The sequence below is a fragment of the Ranitomeya variabilis genome, chromosome 6 (assembly GCF_051348905.1).
Source record: "Ranitomeya variabilis isolate aRanVar5 chromosome 6, aRanVar5.hap1, whole genome shotgun sequence".
NCBI classification, from domain to species: Eukaryota; Metazoa; Chordata; class Amphibia; order Anura; family Dendrobatidae; genus Ranitomeya; species Ranitomeya variabilis.
Window position 1 is genome coordinate 383233882 of NC_135237.1, and position 18761 is coordinate 383252642.

At 43.3% G+C, this 18761-nt stretch overlaps 1 protein-coding gene across 2 annotated transcripts in view; it reads right to left on the bottom strand.

Moving 5' to 3' along the window:
* Nucleotides 1-18761, bottom strand: part of LOC143782549 (beta-Ala-His dipeptidase-like) — a 139020-nt gene that overhangs the window by 39253 nt on the left and 81006 nt on the right. For both annotated transcript variants that reach the window (XM_077270088.1, XM_077270087.1), the window contains 3 exons: nt 6120-6263; nt 4430-4592; nt 4167-4255 (listed from right to left, as the gene is read on the bottom strand). In XM_077270088.1, coding sequence (XP_077126203.1) covers nt 4167-4255; nt 4430-4592; nt 6120-6263 — 396 coding nt within the window. The remainder of the gene's footprint in view (nt 1-4166; nt 4256-4429; nt 4593-6119; nt 6264-18761) is intronic.

The window sequence follows — 18761 nt, forward strand, 5'->3', positions numbered from 1 at the left end:
GCTTTCAAACACAACGATACACAGCGATCGGACGACCAAATAAAGTTCTGGACTTTATTCAGCGACCAGCGACATCACAGCAGGATCCTGATCGCTGCTGCGTGTCAAACGAAACGATATCGCTAGCGAGGACGCTGCAACGTCACGGATTGCTAGCGATATCGTTATAATGTCGTTTCGTGTGAAGGTACCTTAACTTTAAGAGTTGTCTATAACAATTGTAGAATTTCACTGACTCTAAACATTGTGTAATTTACTATTAGGATTCATCTGTTTTTACTCTGTCTGTTCTAGTCACATCACTGTTTCATATGTTCATCACATCTCATATGCAATTTTTATAGAGTCAACACTTTCTCTACTGCTTCTCTCATTGTTTCAGTTGGGTTTATCAGAAAAGAAAGAGGTTGGCATGTGATTGTCTCTATACAAACTGCATATGGAATAGTGATGTGACAAGGGCAGATAGTATGTAAACAACCATATCCTAACACAGAATCTGAAAATATTTTTTAGGGTGAAAATAAAGTTTCCAAGAGTTTTTTTAAAGATGTGTTCAAAAGGACCTCACTAGGAAACTTTTGTATATGTAGTGAGCTGGGTTATGGAACTGTATCTATGTAGTAAGCTTGGTTTTGCTTCAGTATCTATGCAGTAAGCTTGGTTATGTTCCTGTATCTATACAGTAAGCTCAGTTATGGTACTATATCTAAACAGTAAGCTTGGCTCTGGTACCATATTGATGTAATAGTTTGTATTCTGGTACATGTATGCAGTAAACTTGGTTCTGTTTCTGTATCTATGTAGGAAGCTTGGTTCTGTTGCTGTAGCTATCTAGTAGACTTATCAAGCTCGGTTCTGCTGCCTTATCATTGTAATATGCTTGGTTCTGCTCCCATATCTCTGTAGTAAGCTTGGTTCTGCTTACATATCTCTTTAGTAAACTCCTTTGAGTTCCCGTATCTATGTAGTAATGTTGGTTCCGTTCTTATATCTATGTTGTCAGCTTTCTTCTGTTGCAGTATCTACCGTATGTAGGCAGTAAATTTGGTTCTGCTCACATATATCTGTAGTAAGCTTGGTTCTGCTCCCAAAGGTCTTTAGTAAGCTTCGTTTTGCTCCCATATCTCTTTAGTAAGCTCCTTTTAGTTTCTGTATCTATGTAGTAATCTTATTTCAATGATCATGTCTATGTAGCCAGCTTGCTTCCTTCTGTTGCAGTATCTATGTAGGCAGTAATCTTGGTTCTGCTCTCATAGCTCTGCAGCAGCAAGTTCTGTTCCCATATTTACATACCAGCCTGTTTTTGAAGCCTGTTATCTCTGCTGCTTTAATGCAGTAGCCATAGATAAGCAGGGTAAAGGTGGGCTGAGGACCACTGCCTTGTGATTGCCCCCCAGGCTGAAATGTGCCAGCGAGCCCTTGCTGGCGGTAGTGTGCCCGCTGTGATAATAGATGGAGTAGCTGCTTGTGGAGTGTTCTCTAAATGTCACTATAATGGACACACCAGCGCTTACCAACCTATGTACTACCCTCAGCAGCTGGACTCGAGAACAGGTGGACGCCGCCCCTGATGTGAAAATGATTAGAAATGGGAATAGAGACCGCGCATGAGGGGATGCACTAGAGACAACACTAAAATGCCACAAACAATAGAAGTGTATGATAAAACAAGCACACCATCCGCAAAGGCTCCAAATCTCCCTGCTAATGTATAGACAGCGCTGCAAACGGCACCCTGAGCTGGTATGTGGGTGCGGATGAGTGTGTACCCGGCAGGAGGCCAAGTAAATGAAAGAAGACTGTTCAGCGTTTAGGGTAAGCGTACCTGTAGTCCATGTGCCTTAGCACAATGCCAGAAGCAGGGCTGGGCGCCGCAGTGTGGGTCAGGGTATCCGGCGTCCAATGTGGAGGTGCGGTAGTGACCCAGAGGGACCCGATGTGGAACTGCACAGAGGCGCTGAAGAGAGGCTACGTAGAGCCAGGGAAAGCCCCGGCCGGTGGCGTCCCTGGATACGTGCACGAGGGAGGATGGCCGGGAACGGGCCAAGCGTGTGACGTCACAGCCTGAGAACTACGGAGCGGCAGTGGGACAAGGTGATGACCTACGCGTTTCGAAGGAACAGCGTCCTTCTTCGTCATGTTCTCTAAATGTGGAAGAGAGAGTCTCCTTTCTTTCTGCATTTTGTCAATCTGTAGCCTAATGGCTTCAAGGTATTTGCGTGTGTCTAGAAAAGAGGTGAACTTAGATAGTGAACCAGGCACTTGTTTATCAGTATTTTCAAAAGTGGTAGTAGATGCAGAAAGACTTTTGCTTTGCACTCTGAGGGTTAGTGCTCATGTGGTTAAGTGTCGGTACCTCTGTAGAAGTGACAAGGTTGCCAGTAGTGGAGTTGTTAGTAATGGGGGAAGAAACAGGTGTATTATTTGAAACAGAATTAGATCTGTTTTTCTTAAACTTGCTATCAACAAAATTCCTCATTATTATTTATACCGACTTCTGCTGAATGTATCTCTATCGTGGTTGTCCTGAAGAAGTTTATATACTTCGAAACGCGTTGACAAATAAATGATGTGAATACTTTTCTGCCCAATGATGACAGAAGTATTCTAGGAGTGATACCTTTATTGGCTAACCAGAAAATAATATGCTTGCAAGCTTTCAAAGCACAGTGGCTCCTTCTTCAGGCAATATTACAAATTGTAATCGTGCCTGAAGAAGGAGCCACTGTGCTCTGAAAGCTTGCAAGCATATTATTTTCTGGTTAGCCAATAAAGGTATCACTCCTAGAATACTTCTGTCATCATTGGGCAGAAAAGTATTCACATCGATTTTTATTGTGCATCCTTGACAAATAAACAAATTATACTTGGATTGCCATTCTTCATCATTCCTACATGCCAGCACAGAATTAACCCACTTGCTTCTCCATCACCTGTACTTTTATCCTCTGGTGGGTCTGCAGCAGCCTTAAGCGTTACCAGTAGTTGTGTGCACACAACCCTACCAATGGGCACCATTATGCTAGTCTTTTAATTTTGTTATCCAGATAAGACCCAATTTTGTGCCTTGTGCCTTTCCAGACTTTCTTTTCTTTGGATGCGGCTTTACATGTAATGTGTAATAGTGATGTGCCACTGATATAATGTGTTATGGTAATGTATAGCATATAAGGATTGTAAAATGGACACACAGATCAAAATTGGATGAAAATGAGATCTGTACACTGATAAAAAAGGTGAGTTTTTTTTCATTTACAAAAATTGACATATGATTGAACGAGACCTGATGTCGCATTAACACATCTGAATGACACAGTCCGAGTACGAAACATGATGAAAGGACTGCTAACGTGTGTCCTGACCTGAACTTGGCAGCCTCATAGGCATATGCAAGGCTATCAAGTTCAGATTAGGAGATGTGTGGCTGGTCTGTAAATCACGATCTATTCTTGGCTTGCAACATACAAATGTGTGAATGTGGCTTCAGTGTGGTGGTCATAAGCACTTCTGGACTATCAGACATAAGCATGTGTTTTCTTTTCAGCTAGACAGTATAATATCTAATAATAATAATGCTCTGTGTGAAAAACAAGATAATCTTGTAGTTATGATACCTTTTAATGACTAGCAAAAATAAAATAAAATTAATGATGTTACAAAGCAATCTTTCTGGACTTCTTATGTCCCTTCCTCAGGCATGGTATAACAACGTTTCTGAAGAAACACGGATATATGCACAAACAAACAATCAAACAAAAAGGCATGGTAAAAACCATACCCTATACCATGCCTTTTTTTGTTTTGTTTGTTTGTGCATATATCTGTGTTTCTGCACAAACTTTGTTATACCATGCCTGAGGAAGGGACATAAGAAGTCCCAAAAGCTTGTAACATCATTTATTTTATTTTATTTTTGTTAGTCATTAAAAGGTATCATAACTACAAGACTATCTTGTTTTTCACACAGAGCATTATTTTTTTTCAACTGGCTAACACGGTACTAAACCCTTTTTTTTCTTTTAATGTCTAATAAAGCATGGTGGAAATGAGGAAAAAAAATAGGAAGCCACAAAGTGACCAAATAAACCAGGTATCACAATTAAAAAAAAAGTGAAATATCCAAATGCTATTTTGAACATTCGCTTTAAAGAGACATATTGTACCTTTTTTGTGGCTATGTAGGCATCTATGGCATGTATCCAGGCTAGGACAGGGCCTTTGTTGTCCGTAGCTCCCCGTCCATACAGGTTTCCTTCATGTGTGAAGATTTTGAAATATATTAGCAGATAATATTACATAAATCAATGAATCATTCACGAACGTTGAGATATCACACAATGATGAAAATTTCCAAATCATTCAATTGAACATCGTAAACAATGCAAAAGAAAATAGGAAAAATACTGAAATAGAAAGAAATTCTAACCATTCGTTTCAGTCATTGTGTAGGGATCAGTCTTCCAGCCATCCTCTTTTTTTGCAGGTTGAACATCAACGTGTCCATAAAAACAAACAGTCGCCTTATCAGTGTCTTTTCCCAACTGGGCTAGAATTGCTGGGGGGAACTTGATTTTTTGTCCACTGTGAAGCTGTGGATAAACATTGGAGTTAATACTTCTGAGGTCTAGTCACATATTATCTGAGATTGTTAACTTAAAAAAGTAAAAAGGGATAGGTCACCTGCGCTTGTGGAGTAATAATGCTGGTAAGTGCCCTGCGTAATGACTTCCACCATAGGAAAGTCCAAGAAATTGACAAACACAGTAATTTGATACTGAGCCGAATCCTCAAAAAATTGTGCGCATATAGATACGGACAACCCTCCTAGGGTAATCCACCCGATAGTAGCCGATACTGCAGGCATACTTATTAGTGTGAGTAAATGTACTTACTGGGTGTTGAAGCAGGAATGGTCACAGGGTGGAGAGTGCCAGTCATCCTTAGTTGGTAAGTGCGGGCTGCACCATAGGGCTGCGAGATAGTGCCATGACTGGCTTGGCTAGAGGAATCTCTGCTCACTTAGCGAGAAGTGTGAGCGAGAACCGCCAACTCCTAGCGTGCCCCGGCCAGAAGCAACGCCGGAGCGGTGGCGGAGTGTGTTGGGGGCATGGTACCTGATGTGACGTCACAGGGTAGGAGGGCGGGAGCTTGGCAGGGCAACCAATCCTGCCTGCTCTATATTAATTTCCCCTTTGTTTTGTTAAGTGCAGCGCCAGTGTATATTATTTCTATCCAACTTAAAAAAGTAATTTGCTTCTCAGAACTGAGAACTGACATTTAACTAGATACCTGTATTTCTGCAGTGCAACTTTTTTGGATAACTAACCCTGGAGCAAAGCTCAGAGATCCTTGATTGATGAGATCATACAAAACACTGGCTGAAAATTGTGATTGTGCATATGTGCTGACCTGCCGCCGGTGACTTTATGTGGATCCCCAACACTACCAATGCCACACTAGCTCAAGTCACATTTTTGCACTGGTAACAATATAAAATCATTTGATCACACAGAGACAAGAACAGTGTATGAGAACATATTTAAAGTGCAGATTTACATAATGTAACTTTAAAAGTTAATGTATCTTGAAAGAGTCTTCTCAAAGAAGTTATCCCACCTATATATGGAATAAGAGATACCTCCCCTATTCCTGGCGGTTTGACTGCTGGGACTCCAACCAACCCCAATATCTGGAACTCTGAAGAATGAGTGAAGCGGAAGTCTATCATGTGTAGTGCCGCTCTGTTCATTTTTATGGGAGTGCCGAAGACCAGCAGAACGCTGCACTCAGCCATCTCTGGCGGTCCCATTGGGAATTGTTATTGGGATTGGTGGGGATCCTAGTGGTCGGAACTCCAATGATTTGAATGTTATCCTCTATTCAATGGATTAGGGATAACTTGCAAATTGAGAATATCCCTTTTAATTTTCAGTTTACTTCCAAAAGCATCAGGAGTAACTTTACTTTGGAGTAGATGAGAAGGACTTTGATAAAGGTCACAAAATTCAGTCAAATTCCTGCATTTTTTTTTAAATTTCGTAAATAATTAAGAATCAAATGTACATAAAGACGCGTAACCTTTATACTACTTTACATAGTTATATTATAACACTTACTGTTTCGAAGCCCATATCTACTAGCTGGACAGATGCACCCAACGTGCGAATCTTCTCAGCTGTCATTTGGACCATCCTAATCAATTCTTCACGAAACTGTGGATCACTTGAATCACTGGGAACAGCCACCCAGTCTTTAAGATTCTGTGTGAAGATGGGATCAATGGTTACTGTATTTACTGTAGAGCACAGTTCACTCTTAATGATTATAGTGAGGAGGATTGTTCTAGATCTAAACGGTACATAAAGAATTTAGGGTTTGCAGATTGTTTTGAAAGGATGCTTAAATCTGAACCATCCAGCACATAATAGGCACTAAGAAGGGTTTTCCATATTTTATTTTCTTAAACAATCCTGTTTGTTTAAACACTAATCCTGTTCTATTCCTTTATATATTATCATGTAACTGTTTAAAGGGAACCTATGGCGTTGTACTGTACATACAGTCTGATCTGTGGACAGCAAGGTACAGAGAAGGAAAATCTGGAAAGAATGATATATAGGTTGCCAATAAAGAATTTAGGATTACTTATATTTTATTAATTTAATTAACTGAGCTTTCTAAACTTAACGAGTAAATATTTTCATTTTTATTTCATAAATCAATAGTAGACCTGAAAATAAGAAACTTTGTAATATATCTTATCAGAGAAACCTGCTTCTTTCTCCTCCAAAACTGATCATGTATTCTCAAAGTTCTCAGTTTACAGGTAGAATCTTCATTCAGTGAAGACAGATTCAGGGCCGATTTTAGGCAAAGTGGGGCCCTAGGCAAATGTTTAAAATGGGGCCCCATGAGCTGACATATTGCACATCACACAGAAGCATTTCTGTTGTATTTAGATGCGCTGAGTTCAGGCCACTAAACGAGTGTGATCCTGGCCTCTTTACACCAACTGAGAAAGAATGATGGGAACAGAACAATCACTATTAGATCAAACTGTCCCCATACAGTATCATGTTATCAGCAACACATCTACAGTTTACATCAGTGATGTGCTGCTGTGAAAACATAAACAATATAATCACTTGATGAATATGCAGCAGTTTGCTTGTTTAGTATAATACACCCCATAGTCCTCCACATAGTACAATGTGCACCACAGTCCTCCATATAGTATAATACACTCCCCATAGTCCTCCATATATTAAAATACACTCCTCAGTCCTCCATCTAGTATTATACACTACCCATAGTCCTCCATATAGTATAATACACTCCTCCTAGTCCTCCATATATTAAAGTACACTGCTCAGTCCTCCATATAGTATAATACACTTCTCATAGTGCTCCATATAGTATTATACACTCCCCATAGTCCTCCATATAGTATAATACACTCCTCAGTCCTCCATATAGTATAATACACGCCTCAGTCCTCCATATAGTATAAGGCTACGTTCACATTTGCGTTGTGCGCCGCAGCGTTGGCGCCGCAACGCACAACGCAAACAAAAACGCAGCAAAACGCATGCACAACGCTGCGTTTTGCGCCGCATGCATCCTTTTTTTCATTGATTTTGGACGCAGCAAAAATGCAACTTGCTGCGTCCTCTGCGCCCGGACGCGGGCACCGCAGTGACGCATGCGGCGCAGAACGCAAGTGCGACGCATGTTCATGCGCCCCCATGTTAAATATAGGGGCGCATGACGCATGCGGCGACGCTGCGGCGCCCGACGCTGCGGCGCCAACCGCAAATGTGAACGTAGCCTTATACACTCCTCATAGGCCTCTGTTATGACCCCAATGGCGAGGGTCTCAGAGGAACAAGTAAGTCTGCGAAGTACAAAAATCCAGCTCATAGGGCAGTGGTAACTGGGTTGACCATATATCTACTCCTAACGCCAACACTAGAAGTAGCCGGGGAACATGCCTACGTTGGTCGCTAGATGTCTCGCGCCAGCCGGAGGACTAACTACCCCTAGAAGAGGAAAACAAAGACCTCTCTTGCCTCCAGAGAATAGACCCCAAAAGTTGGATACAAGCCCCCCACAAATAATAACGGTGAGGTAAGAGGAAATGACAAACACAGAGATGAACTAGGTTTAGCAAAGAGAGGCCCACTTACTAATAGCAGAATGTAGTAAGATAACTTATATGGTCAACAAAAACCCTATCAAAAATCCACACTGGAAATTCAAGAACCCCCGAACCGTCTAACGGCCCGGGGGGAGAACTCCAGCCTCCCTAGAGCTTCCAGCAAGGTTAGGATACAGATTATGTACAAGCTGGACAAAAATGCAAACAAAAACAAATAGCAAGAAAGCAGACTTAGCTTAATCTAGCAGGAACCAGGATCAGTAGACAAGAGCACAACAGATTAGCTCTGATTACAACGTTGCCAGGCATTGAACTGAAGGTCCAGGGAGCTTATATAGCAACACCCCTGACCTAACGACCCAGGTGAGCATACAAGGGATGGCAGACATTCCCAGAGTCAAATCACTAGTAACCACTAGAGGGAGCCAAAAAGGTAAATTCACAACAGTACCCCCCCCCTTAGTGAGGGGTCACCGAACCCTCACCAAGACCACCAGGGCGATCAGGATGAGCGGTGTGAAAGGCACGAACCAAATCGGCCGCATGCACATCAGAGGCGACCACCCAGGAATTATCCTCCTGACCATAGCCCTTCCACTTGACCAGGTACTGAAGCCTCCGCCTGGAGAGACGAGAATCTAAGATCTTCTCCACCACGTACTCCAACTCGCCCTCAACCAACACCGGAGCAGGAGGCTCAGCAGAAGGGACCACAGGCACAACGTACCGCCGCAACAAGGACCTATGAAATACGTTGTGAATGGCAAACGACACCGGAAGATCCAGGCGAAAGGATACAGGATTAAGGATTTCCAATATCTTGTAAGGACCAATGAAGCGAGGCTTAAATTTGGGAGAGGAGACCTTCATAGGAACAAATCGAGAAGACAGCCATACCAAATCCCCAACGCGAAGTCGGGGACCCACACCGCGGCGGCGGTTGGCAAAACGCTGAGCCTTCTCCTGTGACAACTTCAAGTTGTCCACCACATGACTCCAGATCCGCTGCAACCTATCCACCACAGAATCCACCCCAGGACAGTCAGAAGGCTCCACATGTCCCAAGGAAAAACGAGGATGGAAACCAGAGTTGCAGAAAAATGGCGAAACCAAGGTGGCGGAACTAGCCCGATTATTAAGGGCAAATTCAGCCAACGGCAAGAAGGTCACCCAATCATCCTGATCAGAAGAGACAAAACACCTCAAATAAGCCTCCAGAGTCTGATTAGTTCGCTCCGTTTGTCCGTTAGTCTGGGGATGAAAAGCGGACGAAAACGACAAATCAATGCCCATCCTACCACAAAAGGATCGCCAGAACCTGGAAACAAACTGGGATCCTCTGTCCGACACAATATTCTCAGGAATGCCGTGCAAACGAACCACGTTCTGGAAGAACACAGGAACCAGATCAGAAGAGGAGGGCAGCTTAGGCAAAGGAACCAAATGGACCATCTTGGAGAAACGATCACATATCACCCAGATGACAGACATGCCCTGAGACACCGGAAGATCAGAAATGAAATCCATAGAGATGTGTGTCCAAGGTCTCTTCGGGACAGGCAAGGGCAAGAGCAACCCGCTGGCACGAGAACAGCAAGGCTTAGCTCGAGCACAAGTTCCACAGGACTGCACAAATGATCCCTTGACAAGGAAGGCCACCAAAAGGACCTGGCCACCAGATCTCTGGTGCCAAAAATTCCCGGGTGCCCTGCCAACACTGAGGAATGAACCTCGGAAATGACTCTGCTGGTCCATTTAGCAGGCACAAACAATCTGTCAGATGGACAAGAGTCAGGCCTACCAGCCTGAAATCTCTGCAACACACGCCGCAGATCAGGAGAAATAGCTGACAAGATAACTCCTTCCTTAAGAATACCCACAGGTTCAGCGACTCCAGGAGCATCAGGCACAAAGCTCCTAGACAGAGCATCGGCCTTCACATTCTTAGAACCTGGTAAATACGAGACCACAAAGTCAAAACGGGAGAAAAACAATGACCAGCGGGCCTGTCTAGGATTCAGGCGTTTAGCAGACTCGAGATACATCAGATTTTTGTGATCAGTCAAGACCACCACACGATGCTTAGCACCCTCGAGCCAATGACGCCACTCCTCAAATGCCCACTTCATGGCCAACAACTCCCGATTGCCCACATCATAATTTCGCTCTGCCGGCGAAAACTTCCTGGAGAAAAAGGCACAAGGTCTCATAGTAGAGCAACCAGGGCCTCTCTGCGACAAAACGGCCCCTGCCCCAATCTCCGAAGCATCCACCTCCACCTGAAAGGGAAGTGAGGTGTCAGGTTGGCACAAAACAGGCGCCGAAGTAAACCGGCGTTTCAACTCCTGGAAAGCCTCCACGGCAGCAGGAGCCCAGTTAGCTACATCAGAGCCTTTCTTGGTCATATCCGTCAATGGTTTAACAACGCTAGAAAAATTTGCGATAAAACGACGGTAGAAGTTAGCAAAACCCAAGAACTTCTGAAGACTCTTAACTGACGAGGGTTGAGTCCAATCATGAATAGCTCGGACCTTGACTGGGTCCATCTCCACAGCAGAAGGGGAAAAAATGAACCCCAAAAAGGGAACCCTCTGTACACCAAAGAGACACTTTGAGCCTTTAACAAACAAAGAATTTTCACGCAAAATCTTAAAAACCATCCTGACCTGCTCCACATGCGAGTCCCAATCATCAGAAAAAACCAGAATATCATCCAGATAAACAATCAAAAATTTATCCAGATACTTCCGGAAAATGTCATGCATGAAGGACTGAAAAACTGAAGGTGCATTAGAGAGCCCAAATGGCATCACCAAGTACTCAAAATGACCTTCGGGCGTATTGAATGCGGTTTTCCATTCATCGACTTGCTTAATGCGCACAAGGTTGTACGCACCACGAAGGTCTATCTTGGTGAACCACTTGACACCTTTAATCCGGGCAAACAAGTCTGACAACAGCGGCAAAGGATACTGAAATTTGACAGTGATTTTGTTTAAAAGCCGATAGTCAATACAAGGCCTCAAAGATCCGTCCTTTTTGGCCACAAAAAAGAATCCCGCACCAAGAGGGGAAGAAGAAGGACGGATATGCCCCTTCTCAAGAGACTCCTTGATATATGAACGCATCGCGGTATGTTCAGGTACCGACAAATTAAACAGTCTCCCCTTAGGAAACTTACTGCCAGGAATCAAATCTATTGCACAGTCACATTCCCTATGAGGAGGTAGTGCACTGGACTTAGACTCGCTGAAGACATCCTGATAATCAGACAAATACGCCGGAACTTCCGAAGGCGTAGAAGAAGCAATAGACAAGGGCAGGGAATCTCCATGAATTCCATGGCAGCCCCAACTTGACACCGACATTGCCTTCCAGTCCAAGACTGGATTATGGGTCTGTAACCATGGCAAACCCAAAACAACCAAATCATGCATCTTATGCAGAACAAGAAAACGTATCACCTCCCGATGTTCGGGAGTCATGCACATGGTAACCTGTGTCCAAAACTGCGGTTTATTTTTTGCCAAAGGCGTAGCATCAATACCCCTAAGAGGGATAGGATTTTCTAATGGCTCCAGAACAAAACCGCAGCGCTTGGCAAATGACAGATCCATCAGACTCAGGGCAGCACCTGAGTCTACAAACGCCATGACAGGATACGATGACAGTGAGCAAATCAAAGTTACAGATAGAATAAATTTAGGTTGCAAATTACCAATGGCAACAGGACTAACAACCCTAGTAAGACGTTTAGAGCATGCTGAGATAACATGTGTAGAATCACCACAGTAGTAACACAAGCCATTCTGGCGTCTATGAATTTTCCGCTCATTTCTAGTCAGGATTCTATCACATTGCATTAAATCAGGTGCCTGTTCAGACAACACCATGAGGGAATTTGCGGTTTTGCGCTCCCGCAACCGCCGGTCGATTTGAATTGCCAGGGCCATGGAATCATTCAGACCTGTGGGAATGGGAAAACCCACCATCACATTCTTAATGGCTTCAGAAAGGCCATTTCTGAAATTTGCAGCCAATGCACACTCGTTCCACTGGCTCAGCACGGACCATTTCCGAAATTTTTGGCAATACAGTTCAGCCTCGTCCTGGCCCTGAGACATAGCCAGCAAGGCTTTTTCTGCCTGAATCTCAAGATTGGGTTCCTCATAAAGCAAACCGAGCGCCAGAAAAAACGCATCAATATCAGCCAATGCCGGATCTCCTGGCGCCAGCGAGAAGGCCCAATCCTGAGGGTCGCCCCGTAAAAAAGAAATAACAATTTTCACTTGCTGAGCGGAGTCTCCAGATGAAAAGGGTCTCAGGGACAAAAACAATTTACAATTATTCCTGAAATTTCTAAATTTAAATCGGTCTCCGGAAAACAGTTCAGGAATCGGTATCTTAGGTTCTGACATAGAATTTCTGATAACATAATCTTGTATGCCCTGCACACGAGCAGTAAGCTGGTCCACACCTGTAATCAAGGTCTGGACATTCATGTCTGCAGCAAACACAAGCCACTCAGAGGTAAAGGGGAAAAGAAAAAAAAATGAGAAAGAGAAAAAAAAACTCAGAATTTTCTTTCTTATAATCCCGCTTCTGCAATGCATTTAACATTTAATACTGGCCTGGCAAACTGTTATGACCCCAATGGCGAGGGTCTCAGAGGAACAAGTAAGTCTGCGAAGTACAAAAATCCAGCTCATAGGGCAGTGGTAACTGGGTTGACCATATATCTACTCCTAACGCCAACACTAGAAGTAGCCGGGGAACATGCCTACGTTGGTCGCTAGATGTCTCGCGCCAGCCGGAGGACTAACTACCCCTAGAAGAGGAAAACAAAGACCTCTCTTGCCTCCAGAGAATAGACCCCAAAAGTTGGATACAAGCCCCCCACAAATAATAACGGTGAGGTAAGAGGAAATGACAAACACAGAGATGAACTAGGTTTAGCAAAGAGAGGCCCACTTACTAATAGCAGAATGTAGTAAGATAACTTATATGGTCAACAAAAACCCTATCAAAAATCCACACTGGAAATTCAAGAACCCCCGAACCGTCTAACGGCCCGGGGGGAGAACTCCAGCCTCCCTAGAGCTTCCAGCAAGGTTAGGATACAGATTATGTACAAGCTGGACAAAAATGCAAACAAAAACAAATAGCAAAAAGCAAGAAAGCAGACTTAGCTTAATCTAGCAGGAACCAGGATCAGTAGACAAGAGCACAACAGATTAGCTCTGATTACAACATTGCCAGGCATTGAACTGAAGGTCCAGGGAGCTTATATAGCAACACCCCTGACCTAACGACCCAGGTGAGCATACAAGGGATGGCAGACATTCCCAGAGTCAAATCACTAGTAACCACTAGAGGGAGCCAAAAAGGTAAATTCACAACAGGCCTCCATATATTAAAATACACTCAGTCCTCCAGATAGTATAATACACTCCTGTCCTCCATATAGTATAATACACTCTTCAGTCCTCCATATAGTATAATACACTCCTCAGTTCTCCATATGGTATAATACACTCCTCAGTCCTCCATATAGAATAATACACTCCTAATAGTGCTCCATATAGTATAATGCACCACCATAGTCATCCATGTAGTATAATTCACTTCCCATAGTATAATGCACCTCATAGTTCTTCATATAGTATAATGTATTCCCTATAGTCCTCGATACAGTATAATGCAGCCCACATATAGTATAGTGCTGCCACCCCACAGAGTATAATGCAGCCACCCCACAGAATATAATGTAGCCCCGCCATACAATATAATGTAACCTCCATAGAATATAATGCAGCCCCCTCATATTGTATAATGCAGCCCCTCCATAGAATATATGGTAGCCCCCTGATAGAGTATAATACAGCCCCCTATAAAAAAATAATGCAGCCCCCTCATAGAGTATAATGAAGCCCTCCATACAACATAATCTAGCCCCCATAGAATATAATTCAGCCACTCATAAAATATAATGTAGCCCCCTCATAGAGTATGATGCAATCACCCCTCATAGAATATAATAAATTTAATGCATATAATATAATGTAGCCCCCATAGAATATAATACAGCCCACATCCCCATAGAAAATAATGCAGCCCCATCAAAAAGTATGATGCAATCCTCCCTCATAAATCTAATACAGCCCCACCATAGAATATAATGAAACCTCCATAGAATGTAATACAGCCCACCTCTCCATAGAATATAATGTAGCCCATCAAAGAGTATGATGCAATCCTCCCTCATAGAATATAATATAGCCCCCCATAGAATATAAATGTAGCCCACAGAGAACATAATACAGCCCCCCATAGAATATAATGTAGCCCCCCAGAGAATATAATACAGCAAACCTCCCCATAGAATATAATACAGCCCACCATATAATATAATGTAGCCCCCCAGAGAATATAATATAGCCCCCATAGAATATAATACAGCCAATCTCCCCATAGAATATAATACAGCCCCCCGTAGAATATAATGTAGCCCCCCAAAGAATATAATACAGCCCACCTCCCCGTAGAATATAATGTAGCCATGAAAGAGTATGATGCAATCCTCCCCAATAGAATATAATACAGCCCCCCATAGAATATAATACAGCCCCCCTATAGGATATAATGTAGGCACCCATAGAATATAATACAGCCTTCCCCCACAGAATATAATACAGCCCCCCATAGAGTATAATGCAGTCCCCATAGAATATAATGCAGCCCCATAGAATATAATACAGCCCCCGATAGAATATAATTCAGCCCCCCATAGAATATAATACAGCCCCCCATAGAATATAATACAGCTCTCCCCCATAAAATGAATACAGCCCTCCCCCATAGAATGCAATGTAGCTAACACCCCCCCAAGAATGGCCCCAAAGTCCAGTAATCAGTCATTGATATAGTAAAAAAAACCACACAATCCTCACCTCTCCTTGTGTCCCGCGTTGCTCCCGCCTCGGCTCTGGTCTCAGGGGCTGCAGTCTGCCTGACACACAGCAAGTACACGATGAAGTGACATCATCACGCACCTGCAGTGTCAGAAGCAGAGGGGAATCATGGGAGAGGGAGCGTCAGCTGATGCTCTCTCCTTCATCATTCCTTTGAACTGTACCGGCGTCATAGACGCCGGTACAGTTCAATGCGGCGGGGACAGTCGGCGCTGGTGGGGGGGAGTCGGTGCTGGCGGCAGGTGACTGGCTGGGGGCCTCCTTACTGAGATAGGAGATAAGTCTTATAAGATTCTGTGTAGATGTTAGGGGGTGGGAAGAAGAGAAAGGAGGAGTCATGGTTCTGGCTCTTCCCCCTTCTCCTCTACATAGAACTACAGTATACCAGTAGGAACTGCAATCTCAGCCATGTAACCAACTGCTTTCACTGAATACACATTCTACCTGTAAACTGAAAATTTTGAGAATGCCTGATCAGTCCTGGAAGAGAAAGAAGCAGATGTCACTGATAAGATATATTACAAAGTTGCTTATTTCCACATGTACTATCAATTTATGAAATAAAAGTTAACACGTCAGTTACTCTTTACCTCCTTCACCACCTTTCGATTTTCCATTTTTGCGCTTTTGTTTTTTGCTCCCATTCTTCCAAAAGCCATAACTTTTTTATTTTTCTGTCAATATAGCCATAATAGGGCTTGATTTTTGCACGAGCTGTTCTTTTGAATGGCACCATTAATTTAATGATATAGTGTACTGGAAAATGGTAAAATAAAAAAAAAAAAAAAAGTGCAATTCCACAATTGTTTTTTTTCCCTTAATTTACCAGCTAAAACTGTTCTGGAAATATTATTCCACAGGTCAGTACGAGTATGCAGATACCAAACATGTATAGGTTCTTTTTTATTTTAATGGTGAAAAAAAAAATCCGAAGTTTGTGAGAAAAAAAATTGGCTTGCCAATGTTGCCATTTTCCGAAATCTCCATTTTATAGGATCTGGGGCTCAGTGAGGGCTTATTCTTTGTGCATAGAGCTGATATTTTTATTGCTACAATTTTGGGGTAGATACAATGTTTTGTGGTCACCCATTATTGCATTTTATTGTACTGTTACAGTGGCCAAAAATACATAATTCTTTTATTTTGATTTTTTTGGTTACGCCATTTACCGATCTGATTAATTTACTTTATGTTTTGATAGATCTGACATTTCTGAACATAGCAATACCAAATATGTGTTTTTTTATTGTTTTATTTTGAATGGGGCAAAATGAAGGTGATTTGAACTTTTGTGTTTTTTTATTTATTTTTTAACTTTTTACTGGATTCGATAGTCCCCTCAGGAGACTTGAAGCTGCGATTATCCGATCGTCTGTGCCACACATAACAGGGCTTCAGGTCTGCTTTGTGTAGCACTAATCACAAACTCCTATGAATGCAGGCCACTGGCCAGAGTTCATAGAAGGTTCACAAAGACATGTCATGACAACCCATCAGGTCGCATCTCTAATACTGTGTCCAGTTCTGGGAGCCACATTTTAAAAAAGACATTGAAATACTGGAGGAAGTTCAGAGAAGACCTATCAGGAAGGTGAGTGGACTGCAAAGTATATCCTATGAGGAACGGTTAAAGGATCTGGGAATATTTAGCTTACAAAAGAGAAGGCAAAGAGACTTACTAGCTGTCTACAAATATCCACCTCTCGTGTCTCCCCTTTTCCTCATAGTTTGTAAGCTTGCGAGCAGGGCCCTCATTCCTCCTGGTATCTTTTTTGAACTGTGATTTCTGTTATGCTGTAATGTCTATTGTCTGTACAAGTCCCCTCTATAATTTGTAAAGCGCTGCGGAATATGTTGGCGCTATATAAATAAAATTATTATTATTATCTGAAGGCAGGGGTGTAACTACCACGGCCGCAGTGGTCACCACTGTGACCGGGCCAGGCGGTTCAATGGCCTGGTGGGTCAGATGCACGCCGACACCAGCAAAAGTTAAAATCTGTTGCCGTGCAGGAGATTCCTCCCACACGGTAACAGACAGACCTGCCTTCCAAGCAGTAGCGTAGCTACTGGGGGGGCCCCGCACTCTGAGAGGGCCCACCTGCAGCTACGTTATGTAACTGTATTGGCGTGCACAGCGCATAAATACAGTTACATTCTGTGGCAGAGCAGGGAGACACGATCTCCCCGCTCTGCTGCCCGGCCGCTGTGCGGCCCCTGAGGAGGTGGAGGGGGGCCCTGTGCCAGCAGTGGGCCCCCCACCTGTCATCGCAGGGTCAGCTTGAAGAGAGAGGGAGTGTTACGCTCCTTCTCCCATCATCACCCTGTCAGCGTCTGACGTCACCAAAGCCGACACTGACAGGGTAGCGATGATGTCAGTACTTGGCGCCCACTATCAGGAGTTGAGCGGGCACTCAGAGCACCGCGGGAACAAGAAGGAAGAAAGGTGAGTATTTTTTTTTTATCAGGTGCATTATGCTATACAGGCTGCCTAATGGGGGTGCATTATACTATACAGTTTCTTAATGGGGGTGCAATATACTATACTGGCTGCCTAATGGGGGTGCAATATACTATACAGACTGCCTAATGGGGGCGCATTATACTATACTGGCTGCCTAATGGGGGTGTATTATACTATACAGGCTGCCTAATGGGGGTGCATTATACTGTACTGGCTGCCCAATGGGGGTGCAATATACTATACAGATTGCCTAATGGGGGTGCATTATACTATACTGGCTGCCTAATGGGGGTGCATTATACTATACTAGCTGCCTAATGGGGGTGCATTATAGTATACAGACTGCCTAATGGGGGTGAATTATACTGTAAAGACTGCCTAATGGGGGTGTATTATACTATACAGGTTGCCTTATGGGGGTGCATTATACTATACAGACTGCCTAATGGGGGTGCATTATACTATACAGGCTGCCTAATAGGGGTGCACTATACTATACAGGCTGCCTAATGGGGGTGCATTACACTATATAGGCCTATGTGGAATGCATTATACTATACAGGCCTATGGGGAGTACATTATACTATACATGCCTATGGGGAGTGCATTCTACTATACAGGCCTATGGGAAGTGCATTATACTGTACAGGACTATGGGGAGTGCATTATACTATACAGGCCTATGGAGAGAGCATTATACTATACAGGCCTATACTGAGTGCATTATACTGTACAGGCCTATGGGGAATGATTATACTATACAGGTCCATGGAGAAGAGTGATTGGTTACCTCCTTCAGTCCCATAGATATTGGTATAGCGGTAGCGCACAAGAGACCACCACTCGAATGACCACCGCTCCATTCCAAAGTCAAAAATCACAAGAGGACAGCGCCACAATGGATGGTGAAAAAAATAGAAGCTTACATCTTTATTTTGCCTTCTGCTACAGAAGGCAGAATAAAGATGTAAGCTTCTATTTTTTTCACCATCCATTGTGGCGCTGTCCTCTTGTGATTTTTGACTTTGGTACGTTATCCAGGTTGGACTCCCTGGTTTTGGACGTGCGCCCTGATGTCCATTGAGACCCTTTGTTTACAAGGATAAGGGTGCGGTTTTGATGTTTTGGTTTTTGGACTTTCACCGCTCCATTCCAATCAACATTG